General features: G+C 36.5%; 1 protein-coding gene across 9 annotated transcripts in view; it reads right to left on the bottom strand.

The window, feature by feature from the left end:
* STK33 (serine/threonine kinase 33) overlaps nucleotides 1–25,155 on the bottom strand; it is a 154,300-nt gene that overhangs the window by 26,960 nt on the left and 102,185 nt on the right. For all 9 annotated transcript variants that reach the window (XM_032359061.1, XM_032359063.1, XM_032359058.1 and 6 more), the window contains 5 exons: nucleotides 23,887–23,975; nucleotides 21,418–21,502; nucleotides 14,685–14,760; nucleotides 9,690–9,802; nucleotides 9,166–9,251 (listed from right to left, as the gene is read on the bottom strand). In XM_032359061.1, coding sequence (XP_032214952.1) covers nucleotides 9,166–9,251; nucleotides 9,690–9,802; nucleotides 14,685–14,760; nucleotides 21,418–21,502; nucleotides 23,887–23,975 — 449 coding nt within the window. The remainder of the gene's footprint in view (nucleotides 1–9,165; nucleotides 9,252–9,689; nucleotides 9,803–14,684; nucleotides 14,761–21,417; nucleotides 21,503–23,886; nucleotides 23,976–25,155) is intronic.

Consider the following 25,155-nt stretch of genomic DNA (forward strand, 5'->3'; position numbering starts at 1 on the left):
GACATGGATGGAACTAGAAGGTATTACGCTTTGTGAAATAAGTCAATCAGAGAAAGACAACTATTATATGATCTTCCTGATATGAGGAAGTGGAGATACAATGTGGGGGGTTTGGGGGGTAGTAAAAGAATAAATGAAACAAGATGGGATCGGGAGGGAGACAAACCATAAGAGACTCTTACTGTCACAAAACAAACTGTGGGTGACTAGTGGGAGGGGGCTAGGGAGAAGGTGGTGGGGTTATGGGCATTGGGGAGGACATGTGATATGGTGAGTGCTGTGAAGTGTGTAAACCTGGAAATTCACAGACCTGTACCCATGAGGCTAATAATACATTATATGTTTATAAAAAAATTTAAAAATTGAAAAAAAAATCTGATGTCTACATCTTCCATTTAACACCCTCTCAGTGGATCAATGTTCTCTCTCCCTTCTCTATGCATTTTGATTCTTGTTATTGTGGAGATAATTTCTCCTCTTATTCTTTGGTTTTGCGATTTTTTAGTTTTGGTTTTTTTGACACCAGCAAAATTTATCAAGGTATTTAAAGACTCTAACTGCACATAGCTCTGGTAGCAGCTCTAGATTTGGTTTTCCTATTTAATTATTTCAACCAAGTATTTTACGTGTCAATCCTTCTGAGGTCTTGTATATTTGAAAATTTTTTTAAAGATTTTATTTATTTATTTGACAGAGAAAGATCACAAGTAGGCAGAGAGGCAGGCAGAGAGAGAGAAGCAGCCTCCCCACTGAGCAGAGAGACTGATGAGGGACTCGATCCCAGGACCCTGAGATCATGACCTGAGCCGAAGGCAGCGGCTTAACCCACTGAGCCACCCAGGTGCTCAGAAAATATTTTTATAATTCTTTTCATTTGAATGCTAATTTGGATGGATACAGAATTCCAAGTTTAAACTTCTTGGTCTTTGAATATATTTAGAGTATTACCCTATTTATGCTTATAACCAATGTTGCTCCCCAAAAGTAAGATGTCAATGTGATTCTTGTTCTTTTTTATATGTTCTGCTATTTCTTTCTGGGCGATTTTAGAGTTTTTTGCCTTGAATTTCCTTAAATTTCATCATGCCTCTTTTGTCAGTTTTGCTTCTCTCTCCTATTTAGTATTCTATCATCTGTTGAAATCTAAAGTCTTTCTTCTTTAATTCTGATTATTTTATTTCTGTTATTTCTTTAAAGATTTTCTCTTCCCCCTTTTTTACTTTTCTCTCTCTAATTGCTATTATAGGAATTTGGGCACTTTTAATTCCACATATCTTAACTTTATTTTCCTACTTTTAAAAATATTTTCAATTTGTTTATCTTCCTGTTTCCTTCTATAAAGTGCCATAATCTGACCTCCTAGTTTTCTTAATTCACTCTTCAGCTGCACCCATTTCACTTCTTTACCCTATATAGTTGCATTCTGTACAACTATTATACCTAAATTATTCTACTTGATTTTGTTGTATTATTTTATATTCTTGCTCCATATTATTAACATCTTCCCTTATCTCTTTTAGTATGTTCAGTTTGTTGACTTTTAAATTTTAGACTGTCTCTTCGAAACTCTCCTAATGGGTGTCTGAAACTTGCCCTGTGATCTCATCTTCCCCAGGGAGTACTGGCTCCTTTGGAGAACAGGGCTTGGTTCTAAGGTCATATCCAGGCCCTCAGTCTAGAAGCTCAAGGAAGAGTAAGGAGTAAGAAACTTAGACACCAAACACCTGTCCGCTCAAAACTACTCCTCAGTCTAGGGTTTCATCCTCATCAACATTCTCCCTGGAGAAACAACCTTTGGATGAGGCACTTCTAAAAATACAATCCGCCAGTCCTAGCATTTGGAGTTCAACAGATAAGGAGTCAATGCTGAAAACCAGTCAATTCTCATCCATTTTTCTTAGCTTCTCACTCAAAACAGGGCTTCAGTGCTGCTTGGATTTTATTTCTTCAGACCCCTTGGGGACACAGGCATTGATGTCCCAAGGCACAAGAAGATAAGCAAAAGGGAATCTTGGGGTTTTTTTGTCTTCCTATTTTAACATCCTGTCCTGGCTCCAGGCTGTTGCCTTACCCGTCATACACCCCAACTCAAAATGAATCCTCCATTTTCCCAAGGACTTCTCATGCCGTTCTCTGAATCCTGGTGTCCTGAAGTTTTTCTCCAAAATTATTCTAGATTAATCTTCAGAGAATATGCAGTAATCTGTGCTAATTCAACATCTTAGTGGGAACCAGACCTTCTCTAGCAGGCCTTTCCCTGGGTGGTTTTGACAATTAACTCAGAGATTTAAAGAGCTGAGTGACTGCTATGTTGAAACTCCTTCCAATCCTATCTACTTATTTACATAGGGTTCTTGGTGTCTATATCTTTAAAAGCTAAAACAACAGTACAATTGAAGCTGAATGCTGTCTCTTCCTAACAATAAGTAATAGTAAATCATGGATGAATAAATTATTTGGGGTGGGGAAATGCAACTCTGTCCATCACTACAGAGATGCATTTCCAATATAATTGTATTTGTGATGCTTATTAATTTACAGCAAATTATAATTATGATCTCTTGATCAATTAGTACTAATCATAATGATAAGTCATTGTTAAGTAGTTTTTAAACATTTAGAAACCTAAAAATCCAGCAAAGAAAAACAAAGAATTAAATATATATTTGAACCTTTTTTTTTTTTTTCAAAATGAGACAAATGATTGAACTATTAACAAAAACCTTTAAAACAAGAATATATATTGGGATAAAATTCTGTGAAGTGGAATAGAAACAGAAATTCGAAGAAAAGAATGAATAATCTATAGTTCCTGTTAAAGAAGAGACTGATCATAAACTTTTATAAATGGGTATGATGAATGTACTACGCATGTAAAAACAATATTAGTTTATTTTTAATTATCAATATTAAGGAAATTCTATCTTTTGCAAGTAATTAAAGTTAAGGTGAAAAATTTTTAGACTCTACCTAAAAATATCTTAGGAGATTCACCATTTTTTCAATACTTTTTTCAGAGTTACTCAAGCACAAACGTTTGAATATACTGTTCCAAAAAACCACCTCACTCTTTTTCTAATCTATGAAACCAGCAATTCTAGACTTTCTTTTTGTCTTTCCCAGTCATCGGAAAAACAGTTTTCTGTCCTTGTACTCTAAACTGTTGGTTCTCTTCCTAACGTCTGATTCTCCCTGACCTTTCTGTACCACTCTCTTTGCCCAAGTTCTTGTCTTCATCATCTCACCCAAGTCCTATTTCAGTGCTCCAACTTCTTTTTTAAAAAAATATTTATTTATTTGAGAGAGAAACAGAGACAGAGAGAGTGTGTGTGTGGGTAGAGTGGGGGGGGGCATAAGGGAAGAGGGAGGGAGGGAGAATCTCAAGCAGACTCCCTGCTGAATGTGGAGCCCAATGTGGGCCTTGATCCCACGACCCTGAGATCATGACCTGAGCCAAGATCAACAACAAGATACTCAACCAACTGACCCACCCAGGCACCTCAGTGCTCCAGCTTCTGCTTGCCACCAGGCAAGCTGTACCACACACACTGTTGCCAGATTATTCTTCCTGAAGTTCTGTCTTGCCAGCAATACATCTACCAGCCCACTAACTGATGGAGCTGATCTTTGAGGCATCTCAGACACTTGCTGCTTGTCCCCAACCTGCTCCAATGCCCATTCTATTTCCATTGAGACGCTGACTCTCAATTTACTATCTCTCCATCAAGATCCTTCTTCTGCCCTTAAGCCATAACCTGTGTGTAAGTCTCCCTCAAGACCTTCAACTTAAATGTACTCCTAGGGGTTTTCCAGCTTCTTATTCTTGCAGGAAGGACACTCCATTAGAATAGGTGTTCTCTCCTCAGAATCTAGCCCACAGACCTCATCCAAGTCCACCCAAAATCAGGGTCAGAGGGACAAAGGAGAAACTAGAGTAGGTTCAGCTGTGATCAGGGTCCCGCAGCGCCTTCCAGTAGCAACCTACTGTCAAACACGTCAAACACAAAGTCCCCTCCAGATAAGTCAAAGTCTAGAGTAAAACAGTTTTAACCCACCTTTACAGCTTAATTTCCGACTCTTTCCTTAAATGTATTCTATGGTTCTAGAAAAACAGAATTACTACTATACTTTATGTTCTCTGAATATCTTTGTAAAGTTCTTCCTATCTAAAATTCCCATCCTTCTTACCACAGCTATAACACTAATTTCTACTTTTACCCACTCTTTAAGAGCCAGGTCACATACTACCCTCACTTTAAATAGTTTTCGTAATCCCCTAAAGGGAATAATAGCTCTCTTCTTGAAAACCTAACTACTACTACTACATGATATTGTACCATGTTATATAACACTATATTGTACATTGTATCATACTGTATATTACAATATTAGATAGTACATTATATATACAATATATAAATATATATTTTATCTTTATAGAACACATGCCATTGTATATTTATACGCAACATATACATTTATGTTATATATAAAATATATGTATATTATATAATATACCATATTATATTTATGTGTGTGATATAAATATATAAATATATAAATACATAATATTTTATGTAGTACTTATGTTTATATGCACACACACATTATTATATACTCATTCACTGCCTGTGTTTTTATTTTAAACCCTCTACTAAGCTGTGGGCAACCAGTGGGCAGGGGCTGTATCAGACTCATCCCTGTATCCTCTACAGCATATAGTAGTTAAGTGATAACTATTTACTGAATTATTAACTATCTACCTATCATTGGATATTGAATAAATCTCCAAGGTTCTTGGTTCGTGAACTTCTTTGTAACATAATTTTTATAAAAACCTTTATTAAATAAATTTAATTAAATTAAATAGGGTTTTGACATATTCATAAACATGAGATAATTCACAATTTAAGAATAACTAAATATAGTAAAATAAAGAAAAAAGTTTTGACATAGTTAGGTTGGAAACATACAGTTGGAAAAAATGCCCCACAATTAGGCATCAGAAAAGTTCCATTCTCTTATGTAGAGTGTATATGTTAAGGCTAATGGTCAAAAGCTAATGACAAAAACCTGGATAATAACTTGTAAATTAATGAAGAAGGGCCTTGTTCACACAGTAGGAAAGACCTTGCTGAGATTAGACCCCCCACCTTGATGACAAGTGCCTTTGCAAAGTGTGACCATAAAAAAAAGTACATTGTACTTTGTGGTAAATTACTTAAGGGGAGAGACTGTTTTATTCATCTTTGAACTCCAATAGGGCCTTGGGATTAAAATCCAAAGGTACTTGTTGATATCAATAAAGACATTTAAATGACGGTTGCCCCATTTAAAATAAGCCACCTTGCAAGACTGATGCAACTACAACAATAATCTCCCCCATTTCAAAGTGTGTACTTTGTTCTCTACCATCTATGACAGCAAGTTACAACTTTTTAGCCTGAGATTCAAGTCCTCTCACAACTCTTTCCTTTTTTAAAAGTTTGTTTCCCACTTCTTTCCTTCGAGTATTTTCTCTGCCAGTTAGATTGAACTTCCCGATTTTACACTTCCTTGCCTCTGTGTCTCTGGTCTTCTTATGCCATTTATCATTTTCTTCCTTGATTTTATCTTATACATAGCTTGTCTCTCTTACCAGGTTATAAATTCCTTATATCAGAGACCATATCCTATATATTCTTAACGATATTTCGTTACCTAGCACAACGTGGTAGGCACACCCCCCCCCACACACACACACAATCTGCCAAAGGAATTACTGAATGTATGAATAAAACCAAAAGACCTCAAATCTGGAAACTACTTTATGACAAGCCATAGGGGAAAAAAATGTTCCTTTAATTTATAGCTGGGTTCTTAAATATAAGTAGGCTTTAAAAATACCTGGGAAACTTGTTGAACATGAAAATTCTTGTTGTTAGTTGTCATAGGGGACTTGAAGGGATACCAAGAAGCAACTGTAATTGCCTTATAAGATGGAATAAACTCCCGAGCCACTGTTGAGAGGAAAGAGGACGGAAAGGAAGAAACAGACCCAAGAGGATCGCAGGCACACTCCTGGCCGTGGGAGTCATCATCAAACCCTTCCTTTGTAGGAAAGTCATTTCTTGGCTGGTTTTCCTTACATCTAATCTTTGACTTTTGAAATCAGGATGACAAATGTGTTTATTTTAAGTTCCATTCACTTAAATGTACCTAGAGAAACAAGGACTCTTTTTCTCAGAACACTTTGCAGATACAGACCATATTTCAAATTGCACAATACATAGGCTGAACTATAAAAACTTTTTATCCAATAAAGCTCTTTGAAAAAAATGTCACTACATGTTAGATATTGCAAAAGATAAGCTCTGGTTATAAAGCAGCCAGGTACTGAGAGAAGTAATGTATTCTTTTTAGATTATTTCAAACAGGGGATATGAATTACAGGAAGACTTCAAGTGGTTAAGTAGAAAAGAATTTTGCCTTTCAGAAGTTTATAAAATGCCAGTATTCTAAACTTCATACACTGAACTCCTTAGGGTAGTCTGATATAGTACACGCTATCTGTCACTTCTCTATCCATTTGGCAAAGACTACATAGAGACAAATGTTACAGAGGCTCAAAAATGGAGACTTCTGGAAAAATGACCAAAGCCAGAAATAAAGTTGTACTAATTAGAAAACAAATAATTAAATGGCCAAGCCCGAATGTTATGTGATGCTGAAAAGAGAGAGATTTCTAAGGCACACCATCTGTTTTACAGTTTTTGATTTTGCTGTACTACAAATCTCCTCAGAATGGTTTTGCAATGATCTAGTTGCTAGCTCGTTTGCACAATTACTTCAGGCCAGAAATACTTATTGCACAGAATCATTTCAGAGATCAACACATTCACAGAAGAGGGCAGATATAACCCAGCTTCCAGTGCAGACTGGATTTTTAGCTCTTAAGGAAAAAAATATTACTCAAAAAAATGATTAGAAATTACCAAAGGAATACTAGAGAGTTGAAAAGAGGAGTGGTATCACTGTAAGTTTCTGATATGTCTCTAAAGTTACTTGGGCCCTCAAGGGTCTAACGGAAACTCTTCATCACTTCTTGACCTCTCTCAGCAGCGTTTACCTGGGAGCTGACTGCTCTCACTTTCTCAAACATTCTTCATCTAACTTTGCTGGCACCACTCTCCCGATTTTCTTCTCTCTGCATCAGCCATCCCTTCTCAGCACCCATAGCTGGCTTCTCCTCTTCTGGTTATCATAGTGTCCAAAGGCAGGGTCCTGGGGCCTCTTCTCCTTTCTCTCTATATTATCTTCCTAGTTTATCTCTTAGCCTAATGACCTTACATGGTGTATACACACTCATGATTCCCAAATTTATATCTCCAGCTCAAACTTCCCCAGTTCCAGGCTCGTATATTTGATTATCTATTTACTATCTCCACTTGGATACCACATAAGCATTTCAGACTTTGCGTATCAAGTTGGAACTCTTGATCCACCACCTTTCCCCGGGATAAAATGCTATTTTTCCTGCAGTGTTCCCCATCTCAGTAAATGGCACCAGCATGGTCCCAGCAGCTATTACAGCAAAATCTGGAAGTCATCCTTGATTCCTCCCTTATCCTCATTCCTCATCTAAGCCACCACCAAGTCCCATCAACTACACCTGAAAAATGTATTGCATTTATTTCTCTCTGACTCTGTTGCTACCACCCCATCCAAGCCGCCATCATTTTGCAACAATGTCACTGCAGTGTAAGCCTATCAGGTTATCTCCAGTACCTAGCACAGCGTCTAGCAAATAATAGGTGTGCAGTAATTTTTTCATAGACGAATACTGCTTAGCAATAATTCCCATGTGTCTTTAGAAATCTCCAATCTCAGTTCCCGGACATTTTCAGAGATACGAACAGACTTATTCACTTATTGAATCATTCACTCATTCAATAGTTATTGAGTATAGATTAATTGGTACTAGGCCCCATAACATATTTGATAGTGTCTTAAAGATGACAGAAGTTTGTATCCTGCTCCTATGAAAAAGTCTGGTGGTGGGCACGCAAGGGGCTGGCACAGCAGCTCTGGGAGCTAAGAGCTCTGCTTCCTTGAATCTAGTTGTTCTGCCATGGTGTTTATGGATTCCACTTTATGGTCTAATATGGCTAGTACCTCCAGCCATCACGTCTGTATTCCATTCACCAGGAAAGAAGATGTGCCTGAGGAATGCCATATGCCCCCCATTTAAGGGCACTTCCCGAAAATTGCTCTTACTTCCACCATCATGATAACTGACAAAAGCTGGGGATAACCAGCAACAAAGACTAGATAGATAACAATGTTTCCAGCTACAAGTGAGGATCCTTATCACCAGAGGACAAAAGAGGATAAATATTGAGAGTAAAGAGCAGGTTCTTCCAAAGTTCCTATTATGACCAGGTAATGTTCTGGTACTGGAATACAAAGCTTGGTAAGACATACAAACTAGGGCGCCTGGGTGGCTCAGTGGGGTAAAGCCTCTGTCTTCAACTCAGGTCATGATCCCAGGGTCCTGGAATCGAGCCCTGCATCCGGCTCTCTGCTCAGCAGGGAATCTGCTTCCCACTATCACCTGCCTGCCTCTCTGTCTACTTGTGATCTCTGTCTGTCAAATAAATAAATAAAATCTTAAAAAAAAAAAAAAGATCTATCCTGAAGGCAGGTAGTCTGATGGGAGAAACAATATGTAAATGAATAACTACTCAAGATTTCGGGCCAGTCTTAGAAGATCTTGGTTTTTCTAAGTCCCCAAATATTCCTTGCATCCAAAGAGTTGAAAGAGAAGTGGACTGTTGTTCCAGGGATTTATATCACTTATCTATACAGACTGTTCCAATATTATGGTTTTCATCATGGGCATTTCTCAGCTCTCTTCTACCAGACTTGATATCGTCATGGTACAGAGCAAAGTAGAGTTCATTCAAACCTCTATAAACACGTCTAAACAACTCTGGTAATAGTTTCAATACTTTTAAAATGCCCAATTCAGAAATGTATTAAGACTCAATAATTTTTTTTAACTTGTCGGAAGATGAAACTTATTGACTGTTTTAAGACTACAAACTACAAGACCAAATTAAAAAAAAAAAAAAAGCAATGGTAGCATGTCAAAAAGAAAAAAAAAGAGGTCATCTTGTAACGTACCGTTATCCACTGGTTATCTAGTAGTTCCTTAGCTGTGATTCTGTGAGCAGGATCTACTTTCATAAGCTGTTTCAAAACACTTTTAGCTGCAAATAAGGGAAAATTCTGAAAATCTTAACTACAATTAATACCATACATTTTCTAGTCTATTTGGGATTAGGTCTATATAATGTGAGGGGAAGATTCCAATTATAAAATAAATATCATCAGAATAAATGGCTAATAAATAAAGTTTCAGGCCTAAAGTAAGGTTTTATTGCCTGGATTTGCTTGTAAATGGTCTACAGTAAAAATGGGCTAAATGATCAGCAATTCCCTCTTTAATTTTTATTATGTAATTTGTTTTTGTTGGAAGTTTTGACTGCAACAATCACAGTGAAGAGGTTACCATTTCCACAAGTAAATAGTGTTTATTTTTATGAGTAAATTTGATGATGAAATAGAGATTGAGAGTATTTGAATTATTGGCCAAGTTTCTTCTTACGTACATTTGCTTTAGGAAATAATGACAGATCTATACTTACCACAATCACTTATGGACTCCCAGATTGGATCTTCAAAACGTAGTTCTCCCTTTCTTATTAGCTCAAAAAGCTTCTCTTCTGAGCTTGCCAAAAAGGGTGGTTCTCCACATAATCTACAACAAAGGCAATTGTTTTGTTTAGATTTTTTTTAATAATCAAAATGAGGCTACCAAAAATTAAGTTTCCATAGAACTTCGAAGTAGTGGTGCTTCAAATTTAAGTAAAGCGTAGCTAGAGATGGTTATCTCTCTCTGGATGTAGAAATGGGAGCAAAGGAGGTTTTGCAAGATTAGTGATGGGACCTTATATACACTGAAATCTCCAGATATCCACATTACCCAAAGGTCTTCCAGATGGGGAAAACTTAAATAGCTTAAATAGGACCAAAATACAGGCAGATGTGTAATTTTAAATGCACAAATAATAGTGGAGATACACTTCAATGTGAGCAAAGGTAAGGTGATGCTTAAGGTACATAATTCAAACTGGACTTAAGGGAAAATATACTGAGTTATCAGAGTCCTTTGGGCATTTTCAGAGTCTAATGATATGTAAGGGCTTTATCCATGGTAAAACACTATGCCAACATTATTAAGAATAATCCTGTGGTCTATATGCTCTGAGTCAAAACCAAAAATCCACTGAAAAGGCCACAACTCTTCAAAAATGGTATACAAAATGAAGAGAGTCTGGATGAGGAAAGTCAGATGATGATACTGATTTGACCCTTTATTCTAGAATGAAAGCTGAGCATACATAATGACCAACATCAGTAAAACCACTGGCAGTATGTATAAAGCAAACATGGGCTTGAGGCACATTCTGTAGCACAGGGACTGTGTGTCTTCAAGATCTTGTAAAAGGAAGTATTGTATTAGTACGCCTGTGGCTCTGTTGGTTAAGCCTCTGGCTCTTGATTTCGGCTCAGGTCATGATCTCAGAGTCATGAGATTGAGCCCTAAGACCAGAGACAGCTCCACACTGCTTGTCTATCTCATCCCCCTTAGGCCCTCCCCACCTCATGCACACATGTACACACTCTCTCTCTAAAATCAAAATCTTTTATTTTTTTTTAAAGGAAACATTATACTATATTTCACAATGAGTCTGGTCAGTAAGTAATCCAGTCCAAAACTACAAGAACTTGCTTAAAAGCCAAGTTCAATTCTTCATTGTATATTCTCAACACATGTTAGTCATTATCTTTACTGTCAACCCCGAAAACTAAGTACAAAACTATAGCCAACAGATATTCCCAATGATGACGAGACAGAAGCTGGACCGGGACTTGTCACAGAGGCAACACTGTATGTCTATTGTTCAACTCTCAGGATTATATTTTTCTAACTTAATGACTTAAAGAATAAAATGGCATAACCTCATTATACTTGCCAAATGCTAGCCCATCATGTACATAAGTCTAATGATCTCTAAGTCTCCAAGCAGTTAGATTTTTACTAATTTTTAAAGTTCTTTTAAAATATTTGCCATGAATATTTTTTTAATTAATCTAAATTTGATAAATATTTAACATGATAATGAGGATGAGGATGAGGATGATTTCCTAGGGAAAAAGTTGCTTTCATCCTTGTAGTTTATCAACCTAGGCTGGAAAACAGAGCTTTTCATTTGCAATAGCTTCTTGCTAGGAGATCAGTATTTATCAAGTTGTTCTACAATCTCTTATTTTAATACTTTTTATTTCTCCAGTTCATTCTGACCCTCCTGTCTCTGATTTTATTTGCCTCACTAGTGTTTAGTTTTAAAATGCAATAAAAAAAGGCCAGAAAAATGGTCTTATGGGCAATTACTATCTATTATAACAAGTACAGGCCAGCAAAAGTCCAGCTCATTGAGTCTGTTAACAACCAGTGATATGCACATTCACCAATTTCTTAGCTGCTCCTGCACTGCCTGACTAGCACGCAGCTATAGCTCAAGGGCTGTGTTTAAAAAAAAGTCCCCCTTTTTTCTGTCCTTTGCAATTTTATTTACACAAAATGTATCTAATGGTTGGTCAATCAGCAGCATATGAAATTTTACAACAGCAATTTTCTGCACATCCAGTAAAAGGGAATCCAAGACATGAAAAATGCCTCTTAAAGCCTTCCTATTATTTTCAGTTGCCTATGTCCCAGGAATCACAACAGCAGAGGATAGTACCCGTGAAGAGTATTCATGTTAATTTCACCTTGAGAAAGTATGTTATCATTGTCCAATTAAGCAGAAATGAATCAGGGGTAACTGATAAACAAGAAAATAACCCCCCTGGAGAAGGTAATATGTTTGTGCCCTTGGTGAAAGAAATTATCTATAAGAACACCAGGCTCAGGCAAATTAATGAATAGGCACTGATTAGCTAAGTAAAAGTCTACTGTAAAGGAAAAAAGATGTCATTACAATGACATGCAGCCATGCTCTGAAGCAGAAAAATTAAAATTATATCTTTAAGAAGGAGAAAAAATTTTAGATGTGTACTACACTCTTTCTTTAACAACAAATTCAAACTAAGCAGGCAGCAAACATCACATGAATTGTGTAATAATAGATTACATATATTCTGTTTGACTTGTCTGGAAATTCTTACAAGTATAAAACACTAATTTAAAATACTGATACTTTTAATTAAAAACTGAGACTCAGAATTTTTACGGTACAATTCTAATTAGCACAAAACAATGATCAAAAACTTTGTGAATACATTTACACTTTATGAAATCTATGCAGTGATGTGTGTTGACCATCTGAGTTCCAACTACAATCAGATCTTCCAGTTCTTACTGCCTGTGATTCCATTTCACAGCACTGCGAAAATGTAACTACTCTGATGTCAATATTTAGAAAGGATCTGGAAGAGGGAGTGCACAGTGAAATCTCCAGTATGACCATAAAACTAATGTTGCATCAGCATAAAAATGTTCATACTCACCATGAGGCAGAACAATGGCCACTAACTTTTCAGAACGCCTCTTAGACAATTCGTTTTAATTCAATTTTACAAACATATATTGAGCACGTCTTCATGCCTACTATGGTACCAGATATGAGGGAGGCAAAGATGAATAATATAAACTCTCTGTCCTTCATGGACTTTGGAGCAAAGAGAACAAAAACAGAAAAAAATACACACACTCTAATAATTATATCACAATCCCAAAATTTGTATGGAACCAGAAGTGACTCCGAATTGCTAAAGAAATGTTGAAAAAGGAAAACAAAACTGGCGGCATCACATTGCCTGATTTCAAGCTTTACTACAAAGCTGTGATCACTGAGACAGCATGGTGCTGGCACAAAAACAGACACATAGACCAGTGGAACAGAGCAGAGAGCCCAGATATGGACCATCAATGCTATGGTCAAATAATCTTCGACAAGCAGGAAAAAATATCTGGTGGAAAAAAGACAGTCTTTTCAATAAATGGTGCTGGGAAAATTGGACAGCTATGGATAGAAGAATGAAACTCGACCATTCTCTTACACCATACACAAAGATAAACTCGAAATGGATAAAAGACCTCAACATGAGGCAGGAAATCTATCAAAATCCTAGAGAAGAACATAGGCAGTAACCTCTTCGACATGGGCCATGGCAACTTCTTTAAAGACATGTCTCCAAAGGCAAAGGAAACAAAAGTGAAAATGAACTTTTGGGACTTCATCAAGATCAAAAGTTTCTGCACAGCAAAGGAAACACTCAATAATAATTATATTACAATAATATAATCCAGTTTTTAAAAGTGCTATGAGAACATAGGAAAGTGAACAGTTCTATCAAATTCACACATGTGCCAATTCTCCTGATGAAATATTATTGTTTTTCTTTCAGTGTTATTGTTTCACATGCATTTTTGTCTGTTTCTTTAAATCCTCTGCAGAGTGTGGGAATGTATGTACATAATGAATGCAGGAACTCTGCTGGGGTAGATAGGAATTAGGGAAACAGAAGGCATTAATGTTTGAGCTGGAGGGCCCAGGAGAAAGGTTAGTAGAGAAGTGAAAAAACATTGTAAGCAGAGGGAACTGCATGAGCAAAGACTCAGACATGTGATACAGGGTATGTGACTCATAAAGAATGGCCTAGAGTGCCTAAAGCATACGGCAGGTGCATGGAAACACAGTTAGCCCGAGACTGGAAAGGTATGCTGGAGCTAGGTTGTGAGAGGCTTGCCGCTCGCTGTGCCATGCAGGGAGGCTCTGCCATTCTTCTATAACAAGGGAGAATTACCAGAGGTTGTGAATCAGAAAAACAGTACAATCAGATCTGTGATTTAGAAAGACAATCCTGACAGCGATGGGAAGGATGAATTGGGGACGGAGACTGGAAGCAGGGAGAACAGTCAGACAGACATTATAATATTCTAGAAGATGGATCATAAGGAGAAATGATATGAGTGAAGAGAAATGAAGGAAGACATGAGGACACTGCAAAGAAAAAATGAACAGGACGTGGGGTTTGATGGAATCTTGAGGGTGAGCCCAAAACAGCGATATTTTCGGTAGCAGTAAGAGGACTGGGAACCATAGGATAGTCCCCAGATCCTGGGCGGAGCCCCTGTCCAATTAGTGTTCACTCCTCACATATGCCCGGTGCCCAGGGCAGCCAAGTACCAGGCCCCAGTACCTCTCTCTACCCCATGGGCTATAAGTGACTCTCTCGAGAAAATAGAAAGAAACTTCCTGATCTGGAGCAGAAGATCAGAGGGGTGGGGATGTTAAGCAAGTTTTCACTTGGCTCAGAGAGCACCAGATATTGCAGCATTCAGAGGTCAATGAAAAGCAAATCTGTATGTTATAAGTTTATAGTATTAAAAACTATGTACTGGATTTAGCTGACAACTAATAAGAGAGCTTTTACAATGGCTTCCCAATTGTGTTTTCAGTCACTTTTTAAAAATCTCTATCGTCGAGTCTTCATTTAAAGTCTATGTAATTCTAGTCTGCTGTTAGAGACCATCCATTCATTTTAAACTGCATGTTTAGCGGGCTACTTACAGAAGGTACATTATGACACCTATGCTCCAAATGTCACACTGCTGGCTGTAGTCATGGGCATTGATAACTTCAGGGGCTGCCAAATAAGCAGAAATGAAATAGTATTAATAATACAATAAATGAAGTTTAAACGCTTAAACACAAAGCATGAAAAATGTGCTGATGTGTTGTAATTTATTCCCCCACAGGGAAAAAGAGAACCAACAGCAGATGTTAAATGAATAATGTACGGGACTTAACAATTGATGTCACTGTACCCTCGCTCCTGTCATTAGCTTCTAATGGAAGGATGGCATAAACTGTGTAACTAAATGTACTACTCTCCATTCCTCTGAAATTGTTAAGAAATGATTTTGCGAAGATTGTGTAGTTATAGTAGAAGACAACAGTATCTCAGTTCTTTTCCCAAAATAGAACTGAATATATGCCTTAAGTGGATATAATTTAAAGCAAGCCCAATATGTGGAAATCTGGATTCACAGAGAAACTAAAATAAATGGTTAAAATCATTATAGTAAAATAATAATAAGAAGAATAATATCACTCCTATGAGAGAATATGAGTTAATTTACACATTTTCTAAATGAGAAAACTAAGACAAAGAGAAAGCTCCTACAACAAAACTGGATCAAAAACCAACTAGGACCAGGATCCGGGTACTCCTGACTCCCCAACTCTGTGCTCCATACTTTATAATGTGTTCATAATACGGCTCCTTTAAACAATCTCCTCAAAGTAGTTGTGTGGTGGTGGGGGAGCGATTTACTTTAAGGTAGCACGTTTTAATGATTAGATAACTTTATAATGGCTGGCTTTTTAGATGGCTTTTAAAATGTCACATATGATATTTCAGGAATAGTCTATTGTGCCTCTATGTCTAGGGAGCAAACATCTTTCTTTAAGGAAAAAGAAAGAATAAAACAGATATAAACATAAAAATGAAATATAGGTGTATATATTTCAATAGAATTATAATGTTTACAAAAGCACTTTTTTGTAAATTATGTTATTTCTGTAAATCACATGAAGAAACTTGTGAGATGGTTATACAGGCATTTGGCTCACTTTGCCAGTGAGGAGACTAAGGTTCAGGTATAGGAAGTGACTTGCCTCAAGTTACACAGCTACCGAGTGCCTCCCACATAAAAGGTGTTTTTATTTTAGAAGAGTTTCATTCTCCTGCCATACATACACACACACACACACACACAGACACACACACCTTTTATAACTACTAAAAGCAAATGGCATTTCACTTCCTCTGCCTCCTGTCAAAGGAACTAAAAAGCAACAAAAAGGAACCAAAAAGTAAAAAGAAGAAACAATGAGTAAAGGCTCAACTATAGATAATTAACAAAACTGAGTTACTCATTTCCAAGTCATTGAAAAATAATTAGCATTTTCCTCTAAGCAACTATTATTCCTTACCTCTACTTAAACTCTTTAAATACTGAATCACTAAAGTTCAGGTGGCTCTGTGGTATTGAGTCTCCGACAAGGGCAAGTCTATGACTTGCATCCACACTGGGTGCCCGCACTGCGGGGGCCGGGATGGTGGCCTCAGTCTCTCAGAGTCATCTTAATGACCGGGGGCGGGGGGGGGGGGCGGGGGGGTGTCTCCGTGTGTGCTGCCATCACAGCTCTCACAGGGAGGCAGAGGCCAGAGTAACGGTGCCAGGGAGCCATTTAGGAAGTCAGCAAAGCTCTACAAACCATCTGTCTTCTCTCTTGTTCTCTCACTTGTTATCAGTGTAGACAGCTAATAAGCAGGCATAAAACTCAGGGTGCTTGGATATATTTTCCCCATGTAACTACAGACCAGATGTCTTTTGCCAACAGGAGGATATGAACAGAATCTAAAGTAGCCTTTTCCCAAATAAGATAAAACAGTTTCAAGACTTAATACATCAAGGAGGGGGGAAAACAACAACAACAAAACCAGAACTAGGTATACTCCTCGGCAAGAAAAATGAATGAACTACAGATACGACATGGGTTAAGTCTCAAAATCATGACATGGAACAGACAAAGACAGACACAAGAACGTACGCTGTCTGATTCAATTTAAATGAAGTTCTAGACAAGCAGAATTAAGCTTTGGTGATAAAAATCATCTGTGGTTGCTGTGGTCTGTGTGGGAGACTAACAGAGAGAGACACAAAGGAATTTTCTGGGGTGACAGAGATGTTCTGTAGCTTCAGTGGGGTGGTGATTCTATAAGCATATGCACTGGTCAAAAGTCATCAAACTTTACTCTTAAAATTTGTGCATTTTATTATATGGAAATGATATTTCAATAAAGTAAGATTTTTCTAAAGAAATCTCTAAAAGTTACAAAAAGATTTGTCAAAGCCTCATCTTGGTGGATGACTTTAATAACTCTCTCAGAAATCAACAGAGGCAAACAAAATTAACAACATGGAAAGTTTAAATCACAAAGGTATCCCATTCGATTTTATAAATACATACACTGAGAAATTTTTGTGGTCAACCAAGGAGGAATATACATATTTTCTAAATATCCAGTGCAACATTTGCAAAAACCAACCATGTGTTCAATCACAAAAAAATTCCTAAAAGTTGAAAACCATTAAGTCACAATTGCCTACGCCAATGAAGAAAACCAGACAGAAAAACCAAAAGGCTAGGAAAACTACCACATATTCACATGAATGTCAAACACATTCTAATCACCTGGAAAATTATAAAAGCTCTCTAAATAATTCTTAGATTAAAGACTAAAACTAAAATGATAGACTATTAAGAAATGAATAATAGAAGACTGTCTAGCAAAAAAAAATGGTCAAGAAAATACTCGGAGTGAGCAAAGAAATACTCAGACTGAACATAAATAACCATTTAAAAAAAATAACCGTTTAAAAAAATAACCATTTTTTAAACCATTTAACTTAGGAAGTTAAAAAATAAACCAAAAGAAAATAGAATAAATCCAGAAAAATGAAAGCAGAAATTTTTAAAAAAGATTTTATTTATTTATTTGAGAGAGAGAGAGAGAGAAATGACAAATAGGCAGAAAGGCAGGCAGAGAGAGGGGAAAGCAGGCTCCCCCTGAGCAGAAAGCCAGATGTGGGGCTCAGATGCCAGGACCCTGAGATCATGACCTCAGCCGAAGGCAGAGGCTTAACCCACTGAGCCACCCAGGTGCCCCTAAAAACAGAAATTAATGAAAAAGTCAATCAAATAATATTAGACTTGAGCTGGTTCCTTGAAAGCCCAATAAATTGTCCTAACCACTAACAAATTTGATCAAGAAAAAAATGGTTTGTATTATTACAAGAGCTTAAATTGAGCACTGTCAGGTATTGTGCTAAGCACTTTACATATATTTTCTTGTTTAATTCTCACGTCAACCTGATAAGAAAGATCTTATTATTACTATCCTAAGTATATCCTCTCCCCTTCCCTGTTTTATTTTTCTTTCTTAGCACTTCTTTCTAACATCCCAGGTAATAGCAGACGTTTTACTTCTTTATTTTAATGTTTGCACCAACATGACATTTTTATGCTTTGTTCACTGTTGTATTCCCAGTACCCAGACCAGTCCTGACACAAAGTAGACCCTCAACAATTTGATAAGTGGATGACATAATCTCCATTATACAGCTGTAGAACCACAAATGAGTTAAATTGTTTGCCCAGGGCTCACCAGACTAAGTAGAAGAGCTGGACTCCTGAGTTAGCCAAGTGATGTCACAGGCCATATTGCTAATCTTACATCACATGACCATCTTAAAAAATATTAGGAGTTATTAGGGGGATAGGCACAGATACATAGGAGAATCAGAAAATTATAATATATGCATATTTATGCCAATAAAACTTAAAATCTCAAAGTAATGTGCAATTTTCTAGAAAAATATAAATTATCAAAATGATTCAAAAAGGTGTGGAAAACTTGAATAACCCAATATAAGTTGAAAATATAATAGAAACTTAATCTACCAAAAGGTATCAGGGCCAAAAAAATTTTTAGGGGAAATTTCATCAAATTAGTAGTTTATTAATGTAACAGATAACTTCTGTTACTTAAGTGATTTGAGCGCATGCCATTTTATTTTTTAAATGAGGCTAGCATAACACTGACATCAAAAAAGACAAAGACAGCACAAAAGAAAGAAATCAACACTCAAAACTCTTAAGTAAAGTGGTGACAAATTGATTAAGGCAGTTTATTAACGCAAGTGGAGTTTAATCTAAAAGTGCAAGGATGGTTCAACATTTTTGAGACCTATTAATGCAATTATTTCACCAATAAATTTAAAGAGAAAAATATATAATCATTTCTTGGGTACAGATTTGAATAGACATTTCATCAGAGAAGATTATCAATGACTAATAACTACATGAAAAGATGCTCAACATCATTGGTCATTAGGAAAATTAAATTACCAAATTAAAAACCACAATGAGATACTACTTTATACCCATTAGAGTGATTATAATTAGAAAGAAAGGTAATTATCAAGAGTCAACAAGGATACAAAGAAACTGGAACCCTCATACAGTTGTTAGTAGAAAGGTCAAATGCTACATTCACTTTGAAAAAACATTTGGCAGTTTCTTAAAAAATCAAACATAAAGATGCAGGTGTCTGGGTGGTTCAGTTGGTTAAGGGTCTGCTTGGACTCAGGTCATTCTCCCGGGGTTCTGGGATGGAGACCTGCATCAGGTTCCCTGCTCAGCGGGGAGCCTGGTTCTCCCTCTGCCTGGTTCTCCCTCTGCCTCCTCTGCTCCCCCATTTGTGCTCTCTCTCTAATAAATAAATAAATAATTTTTTAAAAAAGTTAAACATAGTCTACAACCCAGCAACTTCACTCTTAGGTAGCTACCCAAGGAAAATGTGTCCACATTAAAATTTGTACACAGTGGTTCACAGCAGCATTATTCATAATAGCCACAAACTGGAAACAATCATTATGTCCATCAGCTAGTGGATAAATAAAATGTGCCATCTCCATACAACCCACAACAGTTCAGAAATATAAAGGGCTAGACTACAGATACAACAAGAAGATACTTCAAAAACCTTATGCTAAGTGAAACAAGTCTGACATAAAAGATAATATATGTATGACTCTGTTTAGATGAAATGTCCAGAAAAATAAATATAGATTCGTGGTTAGCTGGGGCTGGGATGGGAATGAAATCAAGGTCAAATGGGCACGAGGCAACATCCTGAGGTAGAATTATTCTAAAACTGAATTGTGGTGATGGCTGTACAACTCTGTGAATGTAGGAAAAATCACTGAATAGTACATTTTTACGGCATTTAAATAGTACTTCAGTAAAGCTATTAAAAGTTTCACTCAGAAAAATGGTAAACTGTTGCTTTACAAAATATATTTAATCAGTAGCTTTAGGATGTACCAACTGATGGCAATAAAATTGGATAGGAATTGGAAAGAAGCAAAACACACACATGATTTCAGCATGAGTTGACGAACCCAATAATTAAGTTTGGGGTATGGTTACCTAAGAGATACAAACAACTATAAGAAGAGTCCAAAAAAGGAAAACAATAAAAACTACAATCTTTAAAGATAAGAACTGGGAGAAAAAAGCTGAAACAGTGAGATTATTTGATCTAAGAAAAGAAAAAGTATCTTGATCAATGCCAGTAAGTCAAATTATGGGCAAAATCAAATTCCTTGAGGGTTTTTTTCTGTTTTTTTTTTTTTTAATTGTAGTTGACATACAATATTATATTAGTTTCAGATATAAGACATAGTGATTCTACGCTTATGTACATTATTAAGTGATCACCATGAAAAGTCTAGGTACTACAGAAAGTTATAATAATATTATTGACTATATCTCTATGCCATACTTTACATCCCCATGACTTACTTATTTAATAATTGCAAGATTATACCTCTTAATCCCCTTTACTTATTTTTCCCATCTACCCCTAAACTACCAGTTTGTTCTCTGTATCTACAAGTCTGTTTCTGTTTTGTTTTGTTTGTTCATTTGTTTTATTTTTTTAGATTCCTCATTTAAGTGAAGTCATATGGTATTTTCTTCTCTGTCTGATTTATTTAACTTAGCATAATACTCTCTAGGTCCATCTGTGTTGTTGCAAAAGGCAAGATTTCATTCTTTCTTATGGCTGAGTAATAACACTCTTCCATACCACATCTTCTTTATCTATTCCTCTAGTGATGGACACATAAGTTGCTTCCCTGTCATGGCTACTGTAAATAATGCTGCAGTGAACATGGAAGTACACATATCTTTCCAAATTAGGTCTTTATTTTCTTCACATACTTAGAAGTGGAATTATTATATCATATGGCATTCCTATTTTTAACTTTTTCAGGAACCACCACACTGTTTTCCATCATGGTTACACCAATTTACATTCCCACCAACAGTTCACAAGGGGGCCTTTTCTCCTCATTCTTGCCAACATGTGTTGTTTCTTGTGTTGTTTATTTTAGCCATTCTGACAGGTGTAAGGTGTTACCTTCTTGTGGTTTTGATTTGCATTTCTCTGATGATGAGTGAGGTTGAGCGTCTTTTTATGTGTCTTTTGGCCATCTGTGTGTCTTCTTTGGAGAAATGTGTGCTCATGTCATCTGCCCATTTTTTTAATCGAATTGGTTTTTTTTGTATTGAGTTTTAGGAGTTCTTTCAAGTTGCTCAAGTTTTAATCTACAGTAATGGTTCTACCTCCTTATCTAGAAAGATCATTTTAAATCAACTAACTTACCCATATAGATAGGAGTCCCACATGTGGTCTGCAGCATGGCTTCACTCCTTCCGTGCTTCTTCACTGCTAAGCCAAAATCAGTCACCTGGAAAAAGAAACTCAGTCACCTGCTTTCCTTGTCCCAGAGTTTACTCCTTCAAAGGTAGGAGTTCCAACACACTGTAATTGCACTGTATTTAATTCAGAGATACCAGCAGATGGAGGGGCTTTGCTTGTACTACCACTGAGGACCTTGCTATCACTTCCCATCCACCCCTCTTTGTGAAGAAGAAACAAAACAGTGACAAACAGAACCTTGGTTTCTCCCACCTGGAGGAAACATCCGTGATACTGATTGCTCATTCTTTCTAATTCAACTTAGCAGTTCAACATAGGAAGTTATATGTCGAAAGAAAGCATTTAACTTTTTCAGATAAAAAAAATTATTTTTCTGTTGATGGACATCTAGGTTCTTTCCATAGTTTGGCTATTGTGGACATTGCTGCTATAAACAGATGAATGGATAATGAAGATGTGGTATATATACACAATGGAATACTATGCAGCCATCAAAAGAAATGAAATCTTGCCATTTGCGACAACATGGATGGAACTAGAGCGTATCATGCTTAGCGAAATAAGTCAAGCAGAGAAAGACAACTATCATATGATCTCCCTGATATGAGGAAGTGGTGATGCAACATGGGGGCTTAAGTGGGTAGGAGAAGAATAAATGAAACAAGATGGGATTGGGAGGGAGACAAACCATAAGTGACTCTTAATCTCACAAAACAAACTGAGGGTTGCTGGGGGGAGGGGGTTTGGGAGAAGGGGGTGGGATTATGGACATTAGGGAGGGTATGTGCTTTGGTGAGTGCTGTGAAGTGTGTAAACCTGGTGATTCACAGACCTGTACCCCTGGGGATAAAAATATATGTTTATAAAAAATAAAAAATTAATTAAAAAAAAGTTATTTTTGAAAACCTCTTTCATTGTAAAATACATTCTGGCTGTAGTATGTTTATTACCTATTTTTTCTGACACTCAAGCTATGTTCCAGTTTAAAGCCCTGTTACAAATGCAATCATTATCCTTGTCAGGACTCACAGAAGCTTCCTCTTTCTATAATTATTTATGAGACACTATTTCTGGTAAATACTGTCTTTTCTTTACTATGACTTCCTTTGTGTTTCTAGAGTTTATTAATTAAAACAATTACTACACTATTAAAAACTACAAGAAGCAAATTAGCAGGGAAAAAAGCGGCCATAGAGCCACAAATCCACTAGAGGCCTGCTGCTGCAACTGCATTCTTTCTGCTCAGTTCCAAATCGGGGCCAGTACACATACGGTTATTAAATATTCAGTATGTGCCCTTGGTCTTGTCTCTCAGGTTGGAACAGCCTTGGGCTGAAAGCAAAGAAACAGGCACATTTATTGATCATACAACCAAAGATAGGCTCTTGGTCCACAGACACTGAATGCAAAGTTTCCAGGGACTTCTGGAATAAGAAAATGTTCCTATCAATATGTGATACCACTATTTTTCTAAATAGAAAAATCCATTTCTCCAGGAGTTTTCACAATTATCCCACTTGGAGCATTATAATATATATCCTTCTCCACAGAAAATCTACACAGATCTCAAATATATAAAAGTTTTCACAATTAATTCAGTTCTTTGGAGTGCAATTATTCCTTCATTTACCAAATACTAAGTGAGCACATACTATGTTTTCAGGTATCAATGGTGAATAAAACATGCATAATTCCTGCCCTTCACAGAGTTTAAAATGAAAATATTCAAGAATATTTATTTACTTTCATAAAACAACAATGCTGTTAAACCCACTTATATTACATAGGGATTTAGCTTCTACAACAGAGCGAGTTATTCACAGACAACATTTTATTCCTAAATTAACACATTCATATATTTTGAAAGCAGCCGCTATTAAAGTGCTAAGTAATAAATAATGTATCCTATCATTTATTTGGCATTAAGAAACACTTAATTTGAATAAAATCTTAAAGAATAAACACTTGGCACATTAATTGTGCTTAGGACATAAATATTAATACCCAGGAAAATTTTCAATGAGAAATATAGACTTTAGTGTTAATTTAATATCAAAGGCACAGCCAAGGTGTGGTTTTTTTTTTTTTTCTAAATCTGTAACACAGTTACATCAAACTACCAGACATAATTTTGAAATTAATTAGAATTCAGAGCATCTGTTTGCTTGCTATTAACTAATGATTTAGGACTATCCAAATGAATATGTACGTTAAAAAAGATTCAATAGCACCACTTAACTTGTAAAATTATTCTTGTCAGTTACAACCTCTTTTGCAAAATTTTAGTTTTTTTTTTAGCACAAGCCACTTATTTTGCTGCTCAAAAGCTTCCAAAATGTATCTAAAAAGAGGAAGTACTTTGCTATCAAACTGTTTACAGGCAAATATTTACCATGATTTCTTATACCTTACCTTTATGTTTAAGTTCATTTCATTGTTATCATCAATAAAGCTGCTTTTAACCATTATGTTTTCCAGTTTTAGATCTCTATGTACTATATCTACCAAGAAAATAAACAACAAATCAAATGAATAGTGAATAATGGAAAAAGAGGGGACACAAATAGAACAAATAAATATATATGACAAATTAATGTCCCACTGTTAAAAACTTCAAGGAGGGCCAAGCATAATTCTGTCCTGTTCCATTCCCTTATATTCCAATCCTTTTTCTTCACAAGTTTATCCTCAAGGAGACATTTTCTTTGACTCCCTCCTCTCTCCCCAACCCCCTGCTGCCTTGAAGTCTTCTCTTTGTGACCAGTGGCCTGGTGAATGGAGAGGAGGATCCTGCCTGTGCTCAGGCATTCCCAGGCAGAAATAGACAAAAGTAGTTACAAACCCAGTAAGGTTTCCCATATCCTTAGGTTTTCAAGTAGAGGATTACTTATTTACTTCCATGCATATTCTATTGTCAATCTAAACACTTAACATACTGCAATTTGGCTACGTGTGTACATACTATACTACACTTATTTCAATGTATTTTTCTATAACATGAACTCATACTTTCCTAGTTTTTATATGTTAAAATGAAAAACAAACAGAAACCCTGAGACCCAAATCTCCAGTTAAACGTGTCAGACATCAGGTAGGATTTTTACGTGCATGCAAATAATCACCCACCAAGCACTTCTGTTGCAAGTAACTAATTCAGTTCATATCCAGAGCCATCTTTTACCTCCATGTAAAAAGTTACATGTATCGCTGCTGGAGAAACACAGCTGAAGAGCAGTGGACTGGCCACCCTCCCCAACCATTTTCAGTTCCCTCACACAGCTCCCAGGATGGGTTTGTGCAATGTGTGCTGCTGACCTCTTCTTACATAAATACAGCACGGCAAGTCTCCCATCTGCCTCCATTGTTCTTCTTTTTCATTGTTTTCTTTGCTATTTTTGCCCACTTCAGAATATTTCTATCAGGTTCCATGAAAAAATCCTGCAGAGATTTTGGTTGGCATTATACTGAATTTATCGCTTAATTTGGGAGAATTGACATTAGCACCATAGGAAGCCATGGGTTTCCTGTCCCTGCAAAAATCGTTGCCTCTGCCTAGAAGGCCCTCCCTTCTTGTCTGAGCTTGTATTCCTCAGCTCAAATTTTGTTTTCCTCTGTGAATCCTTCCCTGACTTTCCAAATCAAATGAGGCACTGACGATCCTAATGTGCCTTGTGCTTTATG

This window comes from Mustela erminea, chromosome 9 (genome assembly GCF_009829155.1).
Source record: "Mustela erminea isolate mMusErm1 chromosome 9, mMusErm1.Pri, whole genome shotgun sequence".
Classification (NCBI taxonomy): Eukaryota; Metazoa; Chordata; class Mammalia; order Carnivora; family Mustelidae; genus Mustela; species Mustela erminea.